We start from the raw sequence: 24,532 nt of genomic DNA on the forward strand, positions 1-24,532 counted from the left end.
TCAGCCCCAACACCCTCTGAGAGAATGCTTCTGTCATGGAGATGCAGTAGAGGCCCTAATAGTCGCTCGATCGCAGGAGGATGATGACAAAATGCAGTGAGGACACTCCATAGATCTTCACATGGCCTCTGAGAATGTCTGACTCCTGTCTGGCCGAGGGTAGCTCTCCTGCGCTCCATGATCAGGGCCATCTCAGAGACGCAGCTAAAAAAATTTAGATGCATCTGATGTTGTGTCCGCCTTCAGCGCCTCAGCCCTTCAGGAGCTGGTGCACAGCATCACTGGTTGCAGATGCTAGTGTGATGGGGGCCAGCCCCACCTTAAAAGTGCTGAGAGCACACGAGAGAATGAGAGAACTCTGTGGCGCCTGCCCACTACATTCTGGCAGCAATGACCAGCACTGCCGAGGTCCAGGCAGCAGTGATATTCCCAGGGAGTGAGAGGCTGGACCATCACTGTGGTCTGAAGGCTGCACAGAACACAGGGAAGAGGCCCTGGACTGAGACACCTGCCTTTTATCACGAGCAGAAAAGTTTCACATCTGATTGACAAGAACACTGCTCAGAACAAGGAGCCAGAGGCAGGGAGACATTCTTGGAAGTTTATTGACAATAGTGGACATTATGTACAAGTGATTAACACCTGTGCCCAGGCTGTGCAACTAATTCTCCTTAACTTTCCTTTCAATGCCGCTACGTCTTGGTGCTCCCCGGATATCCACAGCGAAGGTGGAGGCAGCCTGCTGACTGCGCCGCCCTGTCTATGATGACTTTGGCGGGTGTCCACTGCAGGGCCGGGACTTGGTGGGCCCCGGCCTGCTTTCGGGTTCCTGCTGTGTGGCAGTGGCACCCTCCTTGGCCTGTGAAGCTGGATCTGCAGAGGTCACAGGAAGAGGGGAATCAGATGGGCCAGTCACTCCCAGAGTCACCTGAGTGGATAACCTCGGAGTATGCACCTGCTGATCTTCCTCCCTATGGGTGCTCCTGGCTAACTCCGTGAGTGGAAGGGGTAGCTGGAGTGAGATTTTGCATACACACTGTTGGAGGCAAACTATGGCATTAGCGATGGAGTTAAGCCCATGCAGCACCTCAGCCTGAAGACAGACAGACTCCTCCATCGTGCCTTGCAATCGAAGGAATGCAACGGCCATCCCTTCCTGATGTTCCTGAGCTTGCCTTCGCAGCTCCAGCAACTGTGCCATGACTGAGTCCAGAAGATTGTCATCTGACTCAGACTCAGCAATGTTCCGGCCTCCAGCAGTCCTCCAAGTGCCACGGACATGGAAAGTCCCTGCCTCCGCCTGCTGTGGATCAGAAAGTGCGGTGTGCTCACCAGATTGTGGTCCTGAGGCTACTTTAAAGCTAGGTCCCACCAAGGTGTGTGTCTCTGCTTGAGTGGAGGGTGTGGGTGAGCGCTGTGACGGGACTTCAGGGAGGGAACCTTCAGATTCCTCTTCAGAGGTTTCTTCAGAGCTTGCTTGAAGGCTCTGTGTCGTGGATTCCGTCGGCTGCTTCCCAGATGTGCCTGCGAAAGCGAGGGGAGATAATTAGCGCATGGCAGTGGCCTGTGAAAGAGGACACATCACTCACGCCATGGTTGTCTGATGGATGTTGCACTGCTGGATCCTAACTTGGTAGAGCACCGCCGACCTTGACGTCAGCACAGGACTGGTCCTGGTCATCGCCAGCCAGCTGGATGGCTCCGTTTTCAAATTCTGTCAGAACTTTGAATTCCGGCATCACTCCACCTGTCTGCGAACTTTCCCTCCTGTTGTGAGCCAGTTTGTCCTGCACGGATAGAGATGGGGAAGTGTGTATTAGGACGCCTGCCGGGCCAGATGATAAGTATGCCTGGCCTGTGTGGGTGAATGGTCCCATGGAAGGGATGAGGACACTGATGGTGTGTGTGAAAGAGTGAATGGTGATGTCTCTTGCACTGGCAGTGAGCGAGGGCCCTGTGGGTGTGTGATGGGGGTGTGTGCGTGAGTTGGGAGTGAGGAAAAGAGTGACTTATCCTGACGGAACGGAGGAGATCATTCATCCACTGGGTGGCTGTCCTCTTCTGAAGGGTGTTGGCACTGATCACCGCCTCCCAAGCTGGATTGGTGACATTGCTACCCATCCTGCGGCCAAAGCAGGGGTAGAGCACATCCCGGTGGGCCTCCACGGCATCAAGCAGTTGCTTGAAGGACTGGTCATTGAAACGGGGGGCTGCAATCTTTTTGCCTTTGCTGGCCATGTCTCCCAGGCAGTGGTGGTAAGTTGGTGGCGTTAAGTGCTTTGCTGGCGGCTGCCTTTTAAAGAAGGCGGCCAGCGTGATGCAACAGCAGGGTGATGGTGAGCAGGCAAATGAGAGCCCGCCCGCCATGGAAATGGCGTGCTTCGTGGGAGTGAATATATAGTGAGACGGGCATGAAAACCTGCCACTTTCATCGGCGGGTAGGACTCCATCTTACCCGCCTGCTACCGCAATTAGTGCAATTCTGGGAAACTTCAGCCCAAAGCCTTTCCAACATTACATGCATCCTGTCCTATACTAAATCCCATCAGCTTATCACCTCAGTTGTTATTGGCTCCCTATTCCCCAATACTTCCAAGTTTTAAATCATCTTAAAGGTCCCACCATGATATTACTCCACCCTAGCTTTGCACCCCAGACTCCAGCCTCATGCATCCCACCACCAGCCCTGGAGTTCTCAACTGCTTTGGCCCTCCTTAATACACTCTTCTTTAAATATCTCAAAATCCACCTCTTTAATAAAACCTCTTTTCTAGCTTCACGATCATTTCCACATGCCAATTTCATAAGTGTCCTGGGACATTTTTAATGTCAGAAAGACCTTATAAATTAAATTGTTTGCTGTTTAAGTACAGTCAATACAAAAAGCTATTCTGTTGACTGTTTAAAGAAATAATTAACCAAAATTTATTTCTTTTAAGATGAACTTACGTTTACAGATAAAATCTGAACTGCCTTGAAATGGGAACAAATATTCATCCTTTAGTTAGCAATCATCAAATAAAATCACTTACCTTACCACTGTAAATTTCAAAAAATGTTGCAAACACTTGGAGTTCTATTTTTCTGTAATTTGGCTTCTTTAACATTAGAAAAACATCCCGAGCTGTAACGAAGTTGATAAAAATTTATGAAATGTACAAGAGAAAAAATTACCCAACATTAGAACAATGTTGCTTTTTAAAAAAAAAATATTTTTTAATAAGTTACTTATGAAAATACTTCACCTGCTAGTGCATATATTCCTTTAGAACAATCCTGATTTTTCCCTGTGAAGTCACCACCCATCGTCTGAAATGTTAAATCAGAGAAATTTCAATGGATGGAGGTATTAACACATGGAATATATATTTACAATACAAACCAAAATAAATATGCTGAATTGTAATTTTTGTGATTAATTTCTTTTGGGGAGGAGTGTTAAATTACAATCTGCGTAAATAACTTCTTGAAGTTCTAATATTATCTTTATATTGTATAAACCCAAGATTCCCTTGCCTTTCTTCCAGTTTTAATTTACAGCAGTATGCTAGATTAGGATTTTGCATTCTCTTAATTAATCGTATGAAACCCTCAACACCAACAATCTGACTAGAGGAAGAAATCTTTTCCTATTTATAATTTTAAAAACTCTAATTACCTCTTCACCTTTTGTGTTCCAGTAAAAATTGTCACACTACCCTGAGCTTATCTTTATAACAATAATTTCCCATGCCAGACATCATTCTGGTGACTCTATATAATCTATAATTTTAATGTCTTTTCTATAATTGGTTGCCCAAAATTACATTTAGTCTCTACTGTGGCCTCAATGTTTTACAAATTTATTACTTAGCTTCCACTAAATTCCCTTTATGATCATAGCATCATAAGGTTTAGATTAACTATGGAAAAGGACAAGAAGCAATCTAAAGAACAGACCTGGCCCAGGTAAACTGAAATCAAAGATTGCAGAGAAAACTGTAACGGAACAATTAGCTGCCTTTATAGAAGAGACAGGTTCAGAGGGGAGGCGAGAAAGGAAATAAGAAAAGGCAGAGTATGAGAAGAGACTAGCAGCCAGCATAAAAGGGAATCCAAACATCTCCCATAGGCATGTTTTTTTATATTCGTTCATGGGGTGTGGGCATCGCTGGCATTTATTGCCCGTCCCTAACTGCCCAGTTCAGAGGGCATTTAAGAGTCAACCACATTGCTGTGGGTCTGGAGTCACATGTCGGCCAGACCAAGTAAGGATGGCAGATTTCCGTCTCTAAAGGACATTTCCTTCCCTAAAGGTGAACCAAATGGGTTTTTATGACAATTGGCAATGGTTTTGCGGTCATCATCAGACTTTTAATTCCAGGTTTTTATTGAATTAAAATTTCACCATCTGCCATAGTGGAATTTGAACCCAGGTACCCAAAGCATTACCCTGGGTCTCTGGAATGCTAGTCTAGTAACAATACCACTATGCCACCGCCTCCCCGTGTAGTAAGAGTATTAAGAGGGGGCAGAGCCAATTAGGGACCAAACAGGAGTGCTACACATGGAGGCAGGGGGCATGTCTAAAGTACTAAATTAGCACTTTACATCTGTCTTTACCAAGGAAGATGCTCTCAAAGTCATTGTGAAAGAGGTAGTTGAGACATAGGATTGATAAATTGATAATGAGGAGGCGTTAGAATGGCTGGCTGTGCTTAAAGTTGGTACATCAGCAGGACCAGAAGGGATACATCAGAGGACACCAAGGGAAGTAAGGGAGGAAATTGCAGAGGCACTTGCCATAATCTTCCATTCCTCTGTAGACAGAAGTGGTGCCAGAGGACTGGAGAATTGCAAATGTTACAGTCCTTTTCAAAAATTGGTGCAAGGATAAGCCAAGCAACTACAGACCAACCAGTTTTATCTCCATGGTGGGAAAGCTTCTGGAAATGACATTACGGGACAAAATTGTCACTTGGACATGTGTGGGTAAATTAAGGAAAGTCAGCATACATTTGTTAAATGAAAACTGTGTTTAACTCATTTGATTGAGTTTTTTGATGACATAACAGAGAGAGTTGAATGTGGTTTACATGGACTTGCAAAACACTTTTGCAAAAGTACAACATAATAAGCTTGCCAACAAAGTTGAAGCCCATGGAATAAAAGGTATAGTGGCTGCACAGATACAAAATTGGCTGAGTCACAGGAAGCAGAAAATAGTTCCAGTGATGACGGATTTTAGTTCTGTAGATAGATTGGAGAAGCTGGGACTGTTCTCCTCAGAGCAGAGAAGGTTGAGAGGAGATGTGATGGAGGTGTTCAAAATCAGGATGGATCTGCAGAGAGTACATAAGAGAAACCTTGGAAGGGTCGAGAACAGATGACAGATTTAAAGTGAATGGCAAAAGACCCAACAGTGCCATTTTTCTTTTTAACGGAATGAGCAGTTAGGATGTGGAATGCTCTGCCTGAGAGTGTGGGTGGAGGCAGATTCAATTGTGGCTGTCAAAGGGGAATTGGATAAGCACCTAAAAGAACAAAATTGCAGGGGAAAGGGTGGGGAGTGGGTCTGAGTTGCTTTGGAAAAAACTGGCTTGGACACAATGGGTTGAATGGCCTCTTTCGATGCTGTAAACATTCCATGATTCTAGATAAAGCTCAAAATGCTATTGGCTAATAGTTACTCTCCCTGCACACTTATTTTCATTAAATTAAATATTTGAACCCTTAGGCTTCATGCATAGTCTTCCATATCTTTCCAATTTGCATATAGTACCATTTGAAATGTATCATCATATCACATTTCTCTACACTAAACTGCATCATTTTAAAAATGTTAGTCCCTCAGGATGTGGGTGCTGCTGGTAAGGCTGTATTCATTGCTCTGAGAATAAGGGTTTTGCCCCTGAACTGCTGACATCCTTGTGGTAATGCAATAGTCCAAGGCTATTAATGCAGTGAAGATGATGTAGTAATGAAGTAATGAGTGTCCTGCCACTCTGGTGTTTCAACATAAGCACTTGCAATAAAGTACACACTGATAAATATTACCCACCTGCAGAAAATTGGGGCAAATACTTAAGAAATATAGCTAAGGATAGCTATTCTGAGGTTTACTTGATTACCATTAGGGGGCAAGGAGAATTCTTTTCCAGAACATTCCTTTAAGGAAACGAAATAAATGGATAATTAACAATAGGTTATGCTGTATATGATCAGCAGAGGAAACCAGTGTTCCAAAATATAGCATTGTAACCACGGCGTATCTTGTTTCTGTCTTTTCATTATAGTACCTTTGTGATTAAAAGCTATTTTGCTTAAAGAGTCTGGAAGCTGTCCATTTCACCGCATCAGTCAACTGGCTTGAAAAACACCAGATGGCCCACAAAGACTAAAATAATTAGCAGTTAGTTGATAGCTGGATTTAGATCTAACGCCTAGATAGGCATTGACGGGGATAGTCCCCGGAACTGTAGATGCCCTATATGTCGTTAATATCACAAGTCTCAAAGAGCAAAAGGTCATATTTATTGTGTTTTAAAAAATCTGCAAATTATTGCAATTTTTTATATTCTTTGATATCGCTCATCAGTTACTATTGATAAACGTGTTCTGAAGTTGCTAGTCTTGAGTACTTGTTCTACCACTTTCCAACATCTAGAAGAGCACATTGGGCTCATGACACACTTACCAAGCTAAATGTAGTAACAAAAAGATGCTACACTGCATATAAAAGGTACAATAGTATTTGTAAGGAACAGGGATCCAAGTGCTTAGGAAATACCAGAGTAAAATAACAGAATTCAACGTACCTATCAGACTTTTCAGTCAGTCTCAATCAGGATAAATAACTGACGTAACAACATGCTTAAACTCACATTTCACCCCATTCGTTAGCTAGTATGGAACTTCAACATGTGGTATTGGCTAGATACCTCCTACCAGATGATGGAAGGCAATAACAAATGGAAGTTTTGGTACAAGTTTCTATTCAAGTCTTATATAAATCCATTACTGCCAATGATTAAGTAAAACAACTTCATTTTAAAAATTATTCATTCATGGGATAGGGGCATCACTGGCTAGGTCAGCCTTTATTGCCCATCCCTAACTGCCCTTGAGAAGGTGGTGGTGAGCTGCCTTCTTGAACCGCTGCAGTCCATGTGGTATAGGTACTGGTGCTGTTAGGGAGGGCATTCCAGGATTTGACCCAGCGACAGTGAAGGAATGGCGATATATTTCCAATATAAGGATGGTGAGTGGCTTGGAGGAGAACTTCTAGGGGGGCGGTGTTCCCATGTGTCTGCTGCCCTTGTCCTTTTAGGTGGTCACAGTCATGAATTTGGAAAGTGCTGTCTAAGGAGCTTTAATGAGTTCCTGCAGTGCATCTTGCAGATGGTCCACACTGCTGCCACTGTGTGCTGGTGGTGGAAGAAGTGAATGTCTGTTAATCAGGTGCCAATCAAGCACGCTGCTTTGTCCTGAATGGTGTCAAGCTTCTTGAGTGTTGTTGGAGCTACACTCGTCCAGGCAAGTGGGGAGTATTCCATCGCACTCCTAACTTGTGCCTTGTAGATGGTGGACAGGTTTTGAGGAGTCAGGAGGTGAGTTAGTCACCATAGGATTCCTAGCCTCTGACCTGCTCTTGTAGCCACAATACTTATATGGCTAATCCTGTTCAGCTTCTGGTCAATGGTAACCCCCTGGATATAGTGGGGGATTCAGTGATGATAATGCCATTGAATGTCAAGGGGCGATGGTTAGATTCTCTTATGTTATGATCCCTACTGAGGTTACCCCTGGACAAGCCTGATCCCAGAGTGGAACCCAGCTTGATGGATCCTAACTTTTAATATGTTTGTTTATATACATGGAGAGGGGCTACTGAACAGAGTCACTGGAGTCAGCTAATGAATCTTTAACAAAAATAAAACGTTTATTGAACAAGAAAAGGTGAACCATATTACAATACTCCTTCACCCACAACGATACCTTTACAGATATATACAGATTTGTAAGGATAATACAAGTTATAAAAGCTATCTTATACTCTATTGTCCACAATAAGTACGCAATCCATGTAAACTAATTGCGACCTGTGGTCAGACGCACCACACTCTGAAACCAAACGACAGATGTCACCTCAACCAGATGCTATGGATCTCTCCTCAACTCTCCCTAGACGCTTGTCACACTGTGAGCCAACCTGTCTCACTGAACTCCGTCTTTCACATGAGGGTTTCCAATCTCCTCACCAAGAACTCACCTTGGAATCTTCTCCCAAACTGACGCTTTTTCTCACCAACTCAACTGAACTGCTGCTTCAAATGCCCATAACAAAGAGTTACAGACCTTCAGTTGTCTCTTTGGACCCTCTTGCCTCTTGCAAGCTATTCTTGCTTTAAATCTGCTTTCTGCAGCTTTTGTCTCTTTAAATTTGAAGCTTGGAGCCTTTCTCGCTGCCCCTCACTCTTAACTTCACTTAACAGGATCTTTTCCAGGTTCCTGTCCTTCCATTGACTAGAAGGTCTTCTCGGGACTTCCTCCTGTTCCACTCCCCTGGATTTTTCTTTAGCTTGGGGCTGACCATCTGTCCCCTTTGCTCCAGTCTCTCTTTGGCAGCTACATTCAACCAACTTTAGCTTGGGACTGGCTATCTGTCCCTTCTAGGTGGCTTCTCTGGCAGCTATCTTCAAAACTAGCTGAACTCCAACAGCTTCCAAAAGAAACTGTTGTTTCGCTTCTTCTGTGTGTGTGTCTGTGGGAGGGACCTGCCACTCTGGACTCCTGTTGCTAGGCAACAGCCCAATTCTTCTACTCTTGTTTATTTAACCTAGTTTACAGTTGTAAAACTCTCATTAGAAATGCAAACTCCTTTTAAAGTGAAACTAATACTCAATTTAACCTTTCCTTAATACACAAACACAGAAATACAAATCAAACAAACTTTAAATCTAAAACTCATTCCTAATACCCACAAATACAAATATAACTTATTTAAACTCTATTTCCTAGCACTTGTTGGAGGTGGTAATTGCGTAGCACTTGTGTGGCGCGAATATTATTTACCACTTGTCAGCCCAAGCCTGGATATTTAGCTGTCTAAATCAAGTACATAACCATGCTTCTCTCGCTCAAGATTATCTCTGGAATCTAATTAGACTTTATTCCAGCTAAACCAGCTGATTAATCAAAATGATATTTTAGAACTTGATTGTAAAAAAATACAAATACTTACATGTGTTTTTCCACTTCCAGTCTGACCATATGCAAAGCAAGTTGCCATTCCTCTGTCAAATATCGTCTCCACCAGAGGTCTAGCTGTAAACCTGAAGACCAAAAATAAAATTTTAAAAATGCACGCAAGAGTTTTTCTCAGTTATTTATATTTAAAAACCATGCACCTTACCTCCCAGAGTTGGTTTGCAATTTCTATTCAACATGCAGGTACTGCAGTTGTTTTTTTCTTTCTCTCCTTTTCCCAAAACCCTCCTGTATTTTCCTCAGAAACACAGGAATAGGAGTGGGCCTCAAGCCTGTTCTGCTATTCAATTAGACCAAGCTTGATTTGTATCTCAACTACATTTAACTGCCTTGATTCAGATCCCTTGATACCTTTATCTACCTAAAATCTATCAATCCCAGCAGTGAAATTTTCATTTGACCTAGACAGCCCCAGCAGCTTTTTTTATAGAATGGTTATAGCATTAGTCAAAAAGAAAAGGGAAGCATTTGTAAGGGCTAGAGGGCTGGGAACAGATGAAGCCTGTGGAGAATATAAAGAAAGTAGGAAGAAACTTAAGCAAGGAGTCAGGAGGGCTAAAAGGGGTCATGAAAAGTCACTGGCAACCAAGATTAAGGAAAATCCCAAGGCCTTTTATACATAAGTAAAAAGCAAGAGGGTAGCCAGGGAAAGGGTAGGCCCACTCAGGGACAGAGGTGGGAATCTGTGTGTGGAGCCAGAAGAAATGGGAGAGATACTAAATGAATACTTCTCATCAGCATTCACCAAAGAGAAGGACTTAGCGGTCGATTTGTCTAGGGAAGACTGTGTAGATAGCCTGGATCATGTTGAAATCAAAAAAGAGGAGGTGTTAGGCGTCTTGAAGAATATTAAGGTGGATAAGCCCCCAGGGCCAGATGGGATCTACCTCAGAGTACTGAGGGAGGCAAGGGAGGAGATTGCTGGGGCCTTGACAGAAATCTTTGTATCCTCACTGGCTGCAGGTGAGGTCCCAGTGGACTGGAGAATGGCCAATGTTGTTCCATTGTTTAAGAAGGGTAGCAGGGATAATCCAGGAAATTTCAGGCCGGTGAGCCTTACGTCAATGGTAGGGAAATTATTGGAGAAGATTCTTCGTGACAGGATTTACTACCATTTGGAAGCAAATGGGCATATTAGTGAGAGGCAGCATGGTTTTGTGAAGGAGAGGTCGTGTCTCACTAACTTGATCGAGTTTTTCGAGGAAGTGACAAAGATGATCAATGATGGAAGGGCAGTGGATGTTAACTACACGGATTTCAGTAAGGCCTTTGACAAGGTCCCTCATGGCAGACTGGTACAGAAGGTAAAGTCGCACGGGATCAGAGGTGAGCTGGCAAGATGGATACAGAATTGGCTTGGTCATAAAAGACAGAGGGTAGCAGTGGAAGGGTGCTTTTCTGAATGGAGAGCTGTGACTAGTGGAGTTCGGCAGGGATCAGTGCTGGGACCTTTGCTGTTTGTAGTATACATAAATGATTTGGAGGAAAATGTAACTGGGCTAATTAGTAAGTTTGCAGACGACACTAAGGTTGGAGGAGTTGCAGATAGTGAAGAGGATTGTCAAAGGATACAACGGGATATAGATCGGTTGGAGACTTGGGCGGAGAAATGGCAAATGGAGTTTAATTCGGACAAATGCGAGGTAATGCATTTTGGAAGGTCTAATACAGGCAGGAATTATACAGTAAATGGCAGAACCCTTAAGTGCATCGACGGGCAGAGGGATCTGGGTGCACAGGTCCACAGGTCACTGAAAGTGGTAACGCAGGTGGATAAGGTAGTCAGGAAGGCATATGGCATGCTTGCCTTCATTGGCAGGGGTATTGAGTATAAAAGCTGGGAAGTCATGCTGCAGCTGTATAGAACCTTGGTAAGGCCACACTTGGAATATTGTGTGCAATTTTGGTCGCCACATTACCAGAAGGATATGGAGGCGTTGGAGAAGGTGCAGAGGAGGTTTACCAGGATGCTGCCTGGTCTGGAGGTTATTAGCTATGAGGAGAGGTTGGAGAAACTCGAATTGTTCTCACTAGAGCGACGGAGATTGAGAAGTTTACAAAATTATGACTGGCATGGACAGAGTAGATAGTCAGAAGCTTTTTCCCCAGGGTGGAAGAGTCAATTACTAGGGGACATAGATTTAAGGTGAGAGGAGAAAACTGTAGAGGAGATGTGCGGGGCAAGTTTTTTATGCAGAGGGTAGTGAGTGTCTGGAATTCACTGCCAGAGGTGGTGGTGGAAGCAGGTACGATAGTGGTGTTTAAGAGGCAGCTTGACAAATACATGAATAGAATGGGAAGAGAGGGATACGGACCCCGGAAGTGCAAAATGTTTTAGTTGACGGGCAATATGATCGGCGCAGGCTTGGAGGGCAGAAGGGCCTGTTCCTGTGCTGTACTTTTCTTTGTTACAGCACAGAAGGAGGCCATTCAGGCTGCTGTGTCGGCTCTGCAACAGCAATTTGCTTAGTCTCACTGCCTCCGTCTTCTCCCCAAAGCCCCACAAAATTTATCTTCAGTTAATTATCAGATTATCTTTTGAAAGTCTCAAATAAACCTTCACCACACACTCAGGCAGAGTATTCCACACCCTAGCCACTCGCGACATAAAAGGCTTTTCCTCATGTCACCGTTTCTTCTTTTGCCTATCACCTTACATTGGTGTCCTCTAGTTCTCAACCCTAGTGTGAATGGGAACAGTTTCTCCCTATCTACTCTGTCCTGATCCCTCATGATTTTGAGCACCTATCGAATCTCCTCTTAATCTTCTCCAAGAACAGCCCAGCTTCTAATCATGTAAGTGAAGTTTCTCATCCCTGGAACCATAAATCTTTTCTGCACTCTCTCTTAAGCGTTCACATCCTTTCTCAAGTGTTTGCCCAGAGCTAGGCACAATACTCCAGTTGGAGCCAAACTGGAGTTTTCTACAGGTTCATAACTTCCTTGTTTTTGTACTCCATATCCCAAGTTCAGATCCCTTAAAATTTATTAGTTGTTTTTTCAACCTGTCCTGCCACCTTCAATGATTTATGCACATGTACCCTCAGGTCGTTCTGCTCCTGCACCTACTTTAGAGCTGTACCATTTATTTTATATTGGCTTTCCTCATTCTTCCTACCAAAATGTATCACTTCACATGTCACATTAAATTTCATCTACCATGTGTCCACTCACTTCACCAGTCCGTTTACATCCTCTTGAAGTCTATCACTATCCTCCCCTCAGTTCACAATACTTCCAAATTTTGTGCCATCCACAAATTTTGAATTTCTGCCCTGCACGCCCAAGTCTAGGTCATTAATATAGATCAAGAAAAGCAAGAGTCCTAACACCGACCACTGGGAACCCCACTGTATGCCTTCCTCTAGTCTGAAAAACAACTGTTCATCACCACTCTCGGTTTCCTGTCACTCATCCGACTTTGTATCCGTGCTGTCATCGTCTCTTTTATTCCATGGGTTTGAACTTCACTGACAAGTCTGTTATGTGGCACTTTATCAAATCCCTTTTGGAAGCCTATGTATACCACAATACCCTTATCAACCCTCTGTTTCCTTATCAAAAAAACTCAAGCAAGTTAGTTAAACATGATTTGCCCAAAACAAATCAGTGCTGGCTTTTCTTAATTAATCCACATTTTTCCAAGTGATTGTTAATTTTGTCCGAATTAATGTTTCTAAAAGCATTCCTACCACCAAGGATAAACTAATTGGCCTGTAGTTGTTAGGCTTATCCTTGCCTTTTTTTTGGAAGAAAGGTGCAACAATTATCTCCAGTCCTCTGATACCACCGCCTATCAAAGGAAGTTAAGTACCTGTACAACTTCCACCCTTACTTCCCTCAGTATTCTCGGACGTATCTCACCTGATCCTGGTGACTTAACTAAGTACAACCAGCATATCTAATACCTCTTATCACTACGTCATAAGCAGCAGCTTCTTCATTGGTGAAAACAGATGCAAAGTACTTATTTAGTATCTCAGCCATGCCCTGTGACTCCATGTATAAATCTCTTTGTTGGTCCCAATCGCCTTGCTCCACCTTTTACCACTTTTTTATTATTTATATGCCGAGAGAAGACATTTGAATTCCTTCTTATGTTAGCTGCCATTCATGTCTCATACCTTTTGCTTCTGTTAATGTTTTTTTTGATTACCCCTCTGAATTTTCTACGTTTGGCCTGGTTTTCACTGTTATTATCAACCTGACATTTGTCATATGTACCTTTCTTCTGCTTCATCTTACTTGCTATCTCTTTCGTCATCTAGGGAGCTCTAGCTTTGTTTATCCTACCGTTCCTCCTTGTGAGAATGTACCTCAACTATCTCCTCATTAAAGCCAGCCCATTATTCCATTGCAGTTTTACCTGCCAAACTTTGATTCCAATTGACCTGAGCCAGATCTGTTCTCACCCCACTGAAGTTGGCCCTCCAATTATTTTTTCTCTGCATTGTTCCTTATACTTTTTCTTGACCAACCTAAACCTTTTGATATTATGGTCACTGCCCCTTAAATGTTTCCCTAGTGACACTTGATATACTTGACGCATCTCATTTCCAAGAGCCAGGTCTAGCTGTGCCTCTTTCCTCATTGGACCAGAAACACTCTGATCTAGAAAATTCTCCTGAACATACTTAATAGATTCTTTCCCCTCTCTGCCCTTTTACACTATATCTGCTTACATTAGGATAATTAAAGATCCACATTACAACCACTGAACAATTCTTGCAACTCACTTTAATTGCCTTGCAAATTTGGTACTCCATACCTTTCCGAATGGTTGGTGGCCAATAGATTGCAATCAATAGTGTAGTGGTACCTCTATTGTTTCTTAGCTCTAATCAAATAAATTCTGTCCCTGATACCTCTAGGACATGCTTCTCTCCAGCACTTTAATATTCTCCTCAATCAATACTGATATTCTCTTTTCTTTCATAGAATGGTTACAGCACAGTAGGTAATTTGACCAGTCGTGACCCTGTCAGCTCTCTACAGGAGCAATTTAGCTATCCCACTTCCACACTGTGCAAATTTTTCTCTTCAGATAATTACCCTATTCTTTCTTGAAAGTCTCAATTGAGTCTGTCTCCAGCACACTCATAGGCAGTGCATGCCAGATCCTAACCACTTACTGTGTTAAGAGATTTTCCTCATGTTGCCATTGCTTCTGTTGCCAATCACATTAAATCACTGTCTTTTGGTTCATGAACCTTCCGCCAAAGGGAACAGTACCACCCCATCTACTCTGTCCAGACTCCTTATGGTTTTGAACATCTCTATCAAATCTCTTCTTATTCTTCTCAAAGGAGAACAATAACTTATATTTATATAGCATCTTTAGTGTAATAAACCTCACAATGTTCTTTGCAGGAGCATTATAAAACAAAGTATGACACCAAGCCACATAAGGAGATATTAGGTCAGGTAACCAAAAGCTTGGTCAATGAGGTAGGTTTTAAGGAGTGTCCTAATGGAGAAAAGCGAAGTGGAGGGGTGTATGGAAGATACTAAAGAGCTCAGGGCCTGGAAAACTAAAGGCACAGCAGCCAATGGTGGCGCAATTAAAATTGGGAATACACAAGAGGCGAAAATTAGAGGAGCACAGACATTTTGGAGGGTTGTGGGGCTGGAAGAGATTGCAGAGATAGATAGAGGCAAGGTCATGGAGAGATGTGAAAACAACGAGAAGGAGAATTTTAAAATCAGTATGTTGTTTGACTAGGAGCCAACGTAGGTTAGCGTGCAAAGTGGTGGTAGGGAAACAGGGCTTGCTGCGAGTTGAGGCACAGACAGCAGGAGTTATAGGTTATCTCAAGTTTATAGTGGGTAGAATGTGAGAGACCAGCCAGAAGTTCATTGGAATAGTTGAGTCTAGAGATAGAAGACATGAAAGAGGGTTTCAGCAGATGAGCTGAAATAGTGGCCAAGTCGGGTGATGTTACACAGATGGAACTAGGGGGTCTTAGTGATGGCACAAACAGGAGGTCGGATGCTCATATCGGGATAAAATGTGACACCAAAGTTGCAAACAGACTGATTTCATTTCAAACTGTTGCTAGGGAGAGGTATGGAGTTGGCAGCTAAGGAACGGAGTTTGAACTGGGGATCGAAAACAGTTTCAGTCTTCCCACTATTCAGCTGAAGAAAATTTCTGCTCAGCCTGTGGCTATTCAGCTTCTGACCTCACTACAGCCTTAGTCCAGACATGGACAAAAGAGCTGAACTCAAGTGGTGAGAGTGACTGCCCTTGGCATCAAGGCCGCATCTGATTGAGTGTGGCATCAAGAATCCGTAGCAAAACTGCAGTCAATGGGAATTAGGGGGAAAATTCTCCATTGGTTGGAGTCATACCTAGCACAAAGGAAGATGGTTGTGGTTGTTGGAGGTCAATTATCTCAGACCCAGGACATCACCGCAGGAGTTCCTCAGGGTAGTGTCCTAGGCTCAACCATTTTCAGCTGCTTCAATGATCTTGCCTCGATCATAAAGTCAGAAGTGGGGATGTTCGCTGATGACTACACAACGTTCAGCACCATTCGTGACTCCTTAGATACTGAAGCAGTCTATTCCCAAATGCAACAAGACCCGGATAACATTTGGGCTTGGGCGATAAGTAGCAAGTAACATTCATGCCACACAAGTGCCGCGCAATGACCATCTCCAACAAGAGAGAATTCAACCATCACCCCTTGACACTCAGTGGCATTACCATCGCTGAATCCCCACTAACAACATCCTGGGAGTTACCATTGACCAGAAAATGAACTGGACCAGCCATATAAATACTGTGGCTACAAGAGCAGGCTGGGAATCCTGCGGCGTGTGACTCACCTCCCAACTCCCTAAAGCCTGTCCCCCATCTACAAGGTACAAATCAGGAGTGTGATGTAATACTCTCCACTTGCCTGGACGAGTGCAGTTCCAACAACACTCAAGAAGCACATCATGTCCCAGACAACACCATTACCAACCCTGGGTATGTCTTGAAACACCAGCAGGACAGATCCGGCAGAGGTCGCGGCACAGTGGTATATAGTCGGGAGGGAGATGCCCTAGGAGTCCTCAACATTGACTCTGGACCCCATGAAGTCTCATGGCAACCCACTGGTGGAAACATCTCCTCAACATCTACCCTGTCAAGCCCCCTCAGAATCTTGTACATTTCAATAAGATCACTCCTCATTCTTCTAAACTCTAATGAACGAAGGCCTAACCTGATTAGCTGTTCAGGATAAGTCAGCCCCTTCATCCCAGGAATCAACCTAGTGAATCTCTTTTGAACTGTCCCCAATGCCAGTATATCCTTTCATAAATATGGGGACCAAAACTGTACACAGTGCAGCCTCACCAACACCCTGTACAGTAGTAACAAGACTTCCCTATTTTTAAACTCCAATTCCCTAGTATTACAGGCCTAAATTCCATTTATCTTCTTAATTGTTTGCTGCAGCTGCATGCTAACTTTTTGTGCTTCATGCACAAGAACACCAAGATCCCTCTGTTCTGGGCTTGTTGGGAGTCTCTCTCCATTTAAATAATAGTCTGCCTTTTGATTCTTCCTACCAAAGTGCATATACTTTCCCACATTATACTCCATTTGCCAGGTCTTTGCCCACTCACTTAACCTATCTATATCCCTTTCTAGCCTCGTGTCCTCTTCACATTTTACTATCCGACCTACCCTTATGTCATCAGCAAATGTAGCAACCAGACCTTCGGTCCCTTCATCCAAATCATTTATATTAATTGTAAAAAGTTGAGGTCCCAGCACTGATCCCTGCGGCACCACTCATTACATCTTGCCAACCAGAAAAAGACCCACTGTTTCCTGTTACCGAGTCAATCTTCTATCCATGCCAATATGTTACCCCTCCTACACCTGAGTTTTTATTTTTCGCAATAATCTTTGCTGAGGCACCTTATCAAATGCTTTCTGGAAATCTAAATACAGTACATCCCCCGGTTCCCCTTTATCTGCAGCATGTGTTAATTCGAAAAACTCCAATAAACTGGTTAAACATGACTGCCTGATTACCTTGAATTTTTCCAAGTGCCCTGTTATGTTTGTAATAATAGCTTCTAACATTTTCCCTAAGACAGATGTTAAGCTAACTGGCCTATAGACTCCTGCTTTGTGTATCCCTCCCTTTTTGAATAAAGCAGTTACATTCAGTATTTCCCAATCTAATGGAACCTTCCCAGAATCAAGAAAATTCTGGAAATTTAGAACCAACGCATCAACTATCTCACTAGCCACTTCTTTTAAGACCTTAGGATGAAGTCCATCAGGACCCAGAGATTTGTCAGCCCATAGTTCCAACAATTTGCTAAATGCCACTTCCCTGGTGATTGTAATTTTCCGGAGTTCCCCCCTCCCTTCCATTTCCTGATTTACAGCTATTTCTGGGATGTTACTTGTATCCTCTAAAATGAAGACAAATGCAAAATACCAGTTCAATTAATCTGCCATCTCCTTATTTTCCATTATTAATTCCCTAGGCTCACTTTCTGGAGGAAACTTCTTTTTTTAAATATCTACAGAAGCTCTTACTATCTGTCTTTATATTTCTAGCAAGCTTTCTCTCGTACTCCAATTTTTCCTTCCTTATCAATGTTTTGGTCATTCTTTGCTGTTTTTTATATTCTGTCCAGTCTTCTGACCTGCCACCCACCTTTGCTCAATTATATACTTTTTCTTTAAGTTTGATATTATCTTAATTTTTTTTAGTTAACCACGTTTGGTGAGTCCTCTCCTTGGAATTTTACTTTCCTGTTGGAATGTATCTATTCTGAAATATCCTTTTAAATGTCTACCACTGCATCTCTATTGACCTATCCCTTAACATAATTTGTCAGTTCACTGTGCTTTCATGCCCTCATAATGTCCTTAAAAAAGTTTAAAATACTAGTCGTGGACCCACTCATCTCTCCCTCAAACTGAATGTAAAATTCAATCATATTGTGATTGCTGCTACCTAGGTTCGCCTTCACTATGAGGGAGGTGTCAGCTGTGGCTCAGTTCATAGCACCCTCGCCTTTGAATCAGAGGGTTGTGGGTTCATGTCCCACTCCCGGAAACCAAGAACTGTGATTGTACTCGGAAGAGTTGCAATCTGTGACTGTTGATAACTCGAAAGAGTTTCACTATGAGGTCATTAATTAATCCTACCTCATTGCATAATACCAGGTGTAGTATAGCCTGCTCTCTGGTTGGTGCCAGAATGTGCTGTTCTAAGAAACTATCCTGAAAACATCCTATGAATTCCTCATCTAGGCTACCTTTGCCCATCTGATTTTTCCACTCTATATGCAGATTAAAATCGCCATTATTATCACCTTACCTTTCTGACAGGCTCCCATTATTTCTTCCTTTATACCCCGTCCTGGCGTATGGTTACTGTTAGAGGGCCTGCACTCTACTCCCAGAAGTGACTTCTTGCCTTTATCATTTCTCATCTCTACCCAAACCGTTTATACATTCTGGTTTCCTGAACAGAGGCCTTCCCTCTCTATTATGTTAATATCATCATTAATTAATGGAGCTGCCCCCTCCAACTTTTCCTAGCTTCCTGTCCTACATGCTATGTGCATTCATATACAGAGACTTAAGTTTTGTCCTTTCATTATTTTTGCAACTTCTAGCCTTATTTGTTGATTTACTCTTTGATTTATACTTTCTCCCTTCCTGTTTATCATTTTCCACATTAATACCTTACTCTCTTGCCTTTTCTCTACTCTTTGATCCACCACATCTTCTGAAATTTGATCCCTTGCCCCCACTATTTAGTTTAAAGCCCTCTCTACTTTCCTAGTTATGCAGTTTGCTAGAACATTGGTCCCAGCACAGTTCAGAGGTAGACTGTCCCAGCAGTACAGCCCCACTTTACCCAGTACTGGTGCCAGTGCCCCAGGAACCAAAACCCACTTCTCTCACTCCAGTCTTTGAGCCACGTATTTATTTCTCTAATTTTGTGTATTCTATGCTAATATGCAAGTCGCTCAGGCAATAATCCAGAGATTATTACCTTTGAGTTCCTGTCTTTTATTTAGTGCCTAGTTCCTCATACTCTCTATGTAGAGCCTTTTTTCTAGTTCTATCTATGTTGTTGGTACCTACATTGACCATGACAACTGGATCCTCCCCCTCCCACTGCAAGTTCCTCTCCAGCTCTCAGCAGACATCCCAAACCCTGGCACCAGGCAGGCCACACAGCTGTGTGGACTCTCGCTCTTTGCTGCAGAGAACAGTGTCAATCTCCCTCACTATAATGTCCCCTACTACCACTACATTCCTTTTTGCTCCCCCTTGCTTAAATGGCTTCCTGTACCATGGCATGGCACCATGGTCAGTTTGTTCATTCACCCTGCAGCCCCCACTCTCATCCAAACAAGCTGAGAAAACCTCAAACCTATTGGACAATTGCAAAGGCTGAGGCTCTGGCATCCTACCCTCTGGATCTCCTTACTTGCCTTACTCACGGTCACAGCCTCCTGTCCCCCGACCAAATCAAAAGGTGCTATCTTAAGTGGTGTGACTGCCTCCTGATACAAAGCAATCAGGTAACATCCTCCCCCCCACCGCCTGCTGACGTGTTGCAGTGTCTGCAGCTCAGCCTCCAGCTCAACGACTCTGAGCCGAAGTTCTTCAAGATGCAAGTACTTACTGCAGACCTGGGTCACACTGGCATACAGGAGCTCCTACATGCTGTAGCCTTGACACATCACCTTTCCTACCATCCTTAATGTGTTTTAATTAATCACTTAATTATAATATTCGCTTTTTGAAAAATTCATTCATGGTATATGGGCTTCGCTGGCTGGGCCAGCATTTATTGCCCATCCCTAGTTGTCCTTGAGAAGGTGGTGGCGAGCTACCTTCTTGAACCACAGCAGTCCATGTGGTGTAGGTACACCCATAGTGCTGTTAGGAGGGGAGTTCCAGGATTTTGACCCAGCGACAGTGAAGGAATGGCGATATATTTCCAAGTCAGGACGGTGAGTTACTTGGAGGGGGAGGCGATGGCGTAGTGGTATTGTCGCTGGACTAGTAATCCAGAGATCCAGGGTAATGCCCGGGTTCGAATCCTGCCACAGCAGATGGGGGAATTTCAATTCAATTCAATAAAAATCTGGAATTAAAAGTCTAATGATAACCATGAAAGCTTTGTCGATTGTTGTAAAAACCCATCTGGTTACCTGGTCTGGCCTACATGTGACTCCAGGCACAGAAAGTACTCTATATGGGACTTCAATGTCCATCGCCAAGAGTGGCTCGGTAGCACCAATACTGACTGAGCCCTTAAAGACATAGCTGCTAGATTGGGTCTGCGGCAGTTGGTGAGGGAACCAACAAGAGGGAAAAACATACTTAACCTCATCCTCACCAACCTGCCTGCCGCAGATGCATCTGTCCATGACAGTATCAGTAGGAGTAACCACTGCACAGTCGTTATGGAGACTAAGTCCCACCTTCACATTGAGGATACCCTCCATCGTGTTGTGTGGCACTACCACCATGCTAAATGGGATAGATTTCGAACAGAACTAGCAACTCAAGGCACCCAGCTTCTGACCTCATTACAGTCTTGGTTCAAACATGGACAAAACAGCTGAATTCCCGAGGTGAGGTGAGAGTAACTGCCCTTGACATCAAAGCCACATTTGACCGAGCATGGCATCAAAGAGCCCTAGCAAAACGAGTCAGTGGGAATGAGGGGGAAAACTCTCCGCTGGTTGGAGTCATACCTAGCACATAGGAAGGTTGTTGTGGTTGCTGGAGGTCAGTCATCTCAGTTCCAGGACATCATTGCAGGAGTTCCTCAGGGTAGTGTCCTAGGCCCAATCATCTTCAGCTGCTTCCATCATAAAGGTCAGAAGTGGGGATGTTCGCTGATGATTGCACAATGTTCAGCGCCATTTGCGACTCCTCAGATATTGAAGCAGTCCATGTCCAAATGCAGCAAGACCTGGACATTCACGCCACGCAAGTGTCAGGCAATGACCATCTCCAACAAGACAGAATCCAATCATCGCCCCTTGATGTTCAATGGCATTACCATCACTGAATCCCCCACAATCAACATCTTGGGGGGTTATCATTGACCAGAAACTGAACTGGACTAGCCATATAAATACTGTGGCTACAAGAGCAGGTCAGAGATGAGGAATTGTGCAACGAGTAACTCACCTCCTGACTTCCCAAAGCTGGTCCACCATCTACAAGGCACAAGTCAGGAGTGTGATGGAATACTCCCCACTTGCTTGGATGAGTGCAGCTCCCACAATACTCAAGAAGCTGGACACTGTCCAGAACAAAGCAGCTCGCTTGATTGGCACCACATCCACAAACATTCACTCCCTCCACCACCGACGCACAGTAGCAGCAGTGTGTACCATCTGCTAAATGCGCTGCAGGAATTCACCAAGGCTCCTTATACAGCATCTTTTTATTTTCCTTTTTTATATTGTATTAAATTTACCAGTAATTTGTATGTTATTTTAAACCTTAGGTCTGGAATAGACCATAACCATTTACTTGATACTCACCAAATAGCTATCTCCTTTCCCTGTAGTAGAGTAAGGACCAATTCCGAAGGGGTGAAAAAGGTAGGACAAGCAAAAGGAACACCTCCTTCCCATCCTCAAACTCCCTCATGCACCAAACTCCCAGGTATGCACTCAGTTCCAAAGCTGCACTCAGTTGCCTTAACTGCACTAAAGAACCCTGAATTTATAGTAAACTTAACTGGAACTAGAGAAACCAGATTCAGCAGAGCGCATTTACCCTGCCCAACGCTGGAAGAAAGAAACTTAGCCTACTTACACAGTACTTTCCAGTTACTGCTAATTACAGACTAGACTAGATTTTTCAATCACAGGAATACTACTTTAAACTTCACCACACATCAAACTTCCAGGTATGCACTCAGTTCCAAAGCTGCATTTGTTTGCATAGACTTGCTGTACAACAGAGTTGCCCAACCTACAGTCCACAATCCAGCCCGCCATGCCTCTCTATCTGGCCCATAGACTCACTGTTCAAAATACAGGTAAGTGGAAGTGACAGATCTGCAAGGAGCTGCTCTTCCAATTACAGGCCGTTTCTCTTCTGTGTTTGCAAATGCAAGAGAGAAATAGTCTGTGGCCAAAGGAGCGGTGAGCATTGTGAAAGTGAGTGGTCATGCTGCGTTCTCTCTCTGCCTTTGGCCATATGCTCTCTCTCTCGCCCTCCCACGCAGACGCCAGCTCCCTAAAGGTGCACAAGATGGGTCAAGCTGGCGGAGGGAGCCAGGGAGGTCACAAGGAACAGCAGTTGCAGCAACAGCACCCTACCCGGCTCACCACATGGGGCAGCTGGAGTCTCCAACAGGGTGGAGTGAGAAAACGTGCTTGGAACCTTCACAGCCATTCAGAATTCCTCCTCAGAGGTAAAATGTCCAAATCTTGCATGCCTGGGTAGGGAGTAGGATGACAACAAGCGAGGGGAGTAAGCGAGAGTGGGGAGTGAGCGAGGCCAAGTGTGAGGAGCAAGCGAGCACGAATGCGTGCATACGTGAGCGAGAACCCCTGAGACTGGGAGTGAGCCGGACACATGGGCACAAATATAACCTTCCCCTCTTCCTCCGCCTTCCCCAAAAAGCTATCCATAAAGCAGGTCGGAACAGGAGGGAAACAGAGGCTGAAAGGCAGCCCTCTTCTGACCCCCACTTACGCATGAATTCTGCGAAGGCCAGCTCGGAATGTGTGCCACCAGAGACAAATGCAAGGTCAGTGTTAGTTAAACCCAATTTCTTAGCTCTGCCCAGTGTCCACATCTTCCATGGTGACCAGGACATGGGTCCTGATCTGTCTAGCTCTGCTGCTCAAGTGAAAAAGCAAAAATGGTTTTATTGGTTAGCTCTGCAATGGTCATTTTTATTAATTTATCTTTTTTTTAAATGATCAATTTATTGGTTTGACATTCATGTTTAATATTGTGCGAATCTGGTCTTTCTGAAATCCGCTCATCGGCCCTTCGAGTGAGAAAAAAATTGAAATGTGGTCCCTCGCGCTGGACAACCTTGCTGTACAATGTGCAAGATTGTTCATACCCGGGCACATAGTCCTGAAGTTCCAGCTTCCAAGCTAAAAAATTTGTCCTTTTCTGTTTGTTGAGTACTCACTTTCCATCCACTCCAGATAAAAATCCCTGATCCTTCAATACCCAGAGAGAAGGGCAGATCTTGGAAGGATAGTACCTTACTGGCTGAGGGCTGCGCAGCTTGAGGCGGATATTGACTGACCAATAGGATGTGATGATCCATCCCACCATCTAAAGCAACCCACGATGCCCTTGTTCTATGCTAGTTTTTTTTTAAAAAATTTATTCTTTCATGGGATGTGGGCGTCACTGGCAAGGCCAGCGTTTGATGCCATCCTTAATTGCCCTTGAACTGGGTGACTTGCAAGGCCATTTCAGAGGGCTTTGAGAGCCAACCACATTGCTGTGGGTCACATGAAGGCCAGACCAGGTAAGGATGGCAGATTTCCTTCCCTTAAAGGACACTAGCAGACCAGCTGGGTTTTTATGAAAATTGATAGTTTCATGGTCACCATTACTGAGGCTAGCTTTCAATCACTTTATTAATTGAATTTAAATTTCACCATTTGCAGTGGTGGGATTTGAACCTATGCTCCCAGAGGATTAACCTGGGCACCACCTCTCTCCTTATAACCTGTAGGCTACTAGCTCCTGATTTTTGTTTCCTTACTGGAGAGAGTAAGTGGCCTCTCTATTAGTTTGCTGCACAGTCTAGGCATGGTTTTAGAGGTTGCAGACTTGCTTGGTAGCTGAACCCTACCTCCCTTGATCTTGTAGGCTAACATCCAGAGGCAATACGAAACCCTACATGCCCGGGGCTAGTCAGTTGAGGAATTGTCAGGAGCCGTTTGCTCGAAGGGATCACCAACCGCCTAATGGAACTCCAGCCAAGATTCCTCATCAGGTCTATTCCCATAGCCTTCAGCTCTTCCAATGTTGTTGTTAAAGGTGGCATCCAGAGTCCAGGCCACCACCTCATTGCGTAACTAACTCCCTGCTTTTGTACTCTATTCTACAAATGAAGCCCAGTACTTTTTCCTCATTATGGCCCCATCAATTAGTGTTGCTACTTTAGCGATTTATATATCCATATTTCCAGGTATTTTAGCTCCTCTAACCCATTTACCATTCAAGGAATGAGGCGGATTCTTAATACAACATGTTTAAGCCACAAGGCAATATTAGGGCAGATGGCCAAAAGCT

General features: G+C 43.9%; 1 protein-coding gene across 4 annotated transcripts in view; it reads right to left on the reverse strand.

Moving 5' to 3' along the window:
- Window positions 1–24,532, reverse strand: part of LOC144684808 (kinesin-like protein KIF2A) — a 158,333-nt gene that overhangs the window by 38,688 nt on the left and 95,113 nt on the right. For all 4 annotated transcript variants that reach the window (XR_013577571.1, XM_078549081.1, XM_078549070.1 and 1 more), the window contains 3 exons: window positions 9,224–9,314; window positions 3,246–3,309; window positions 3,033–3,124 (listed from right to left, as the gene is read on the reverse strand). Coding sequence is in view for 3 of the 4 variants with exons in the window: in XM_078549081.1 (XP_078405207.1) it covers window positions 3,033–3,124; window positions 3,246–3,309; window positions 9,224–9,314 (247 nt within the window). In the remaining variant the exon portion in view is untranslated. The remainder of the gene's footprint in view (window positions 1–3,032; window positions 3,125–3,245; window positions 3,310–9,223; window positions 9,315–24,532) is intronic.

Source organism: Cetorhinus maximus, chromosome 1, assembly GCF_964194155.1.
Source record: "Cetorhinus maximus chromosome 1, sCetMax3.hap1.1, whole genome shotgun sequence".
NCBI lineage: Eukaryota > Metazoa > Chordata > Chondrichthyes > Lamniformes > Cetorhinidae > Cetorhinus > Cetorhinus maximus.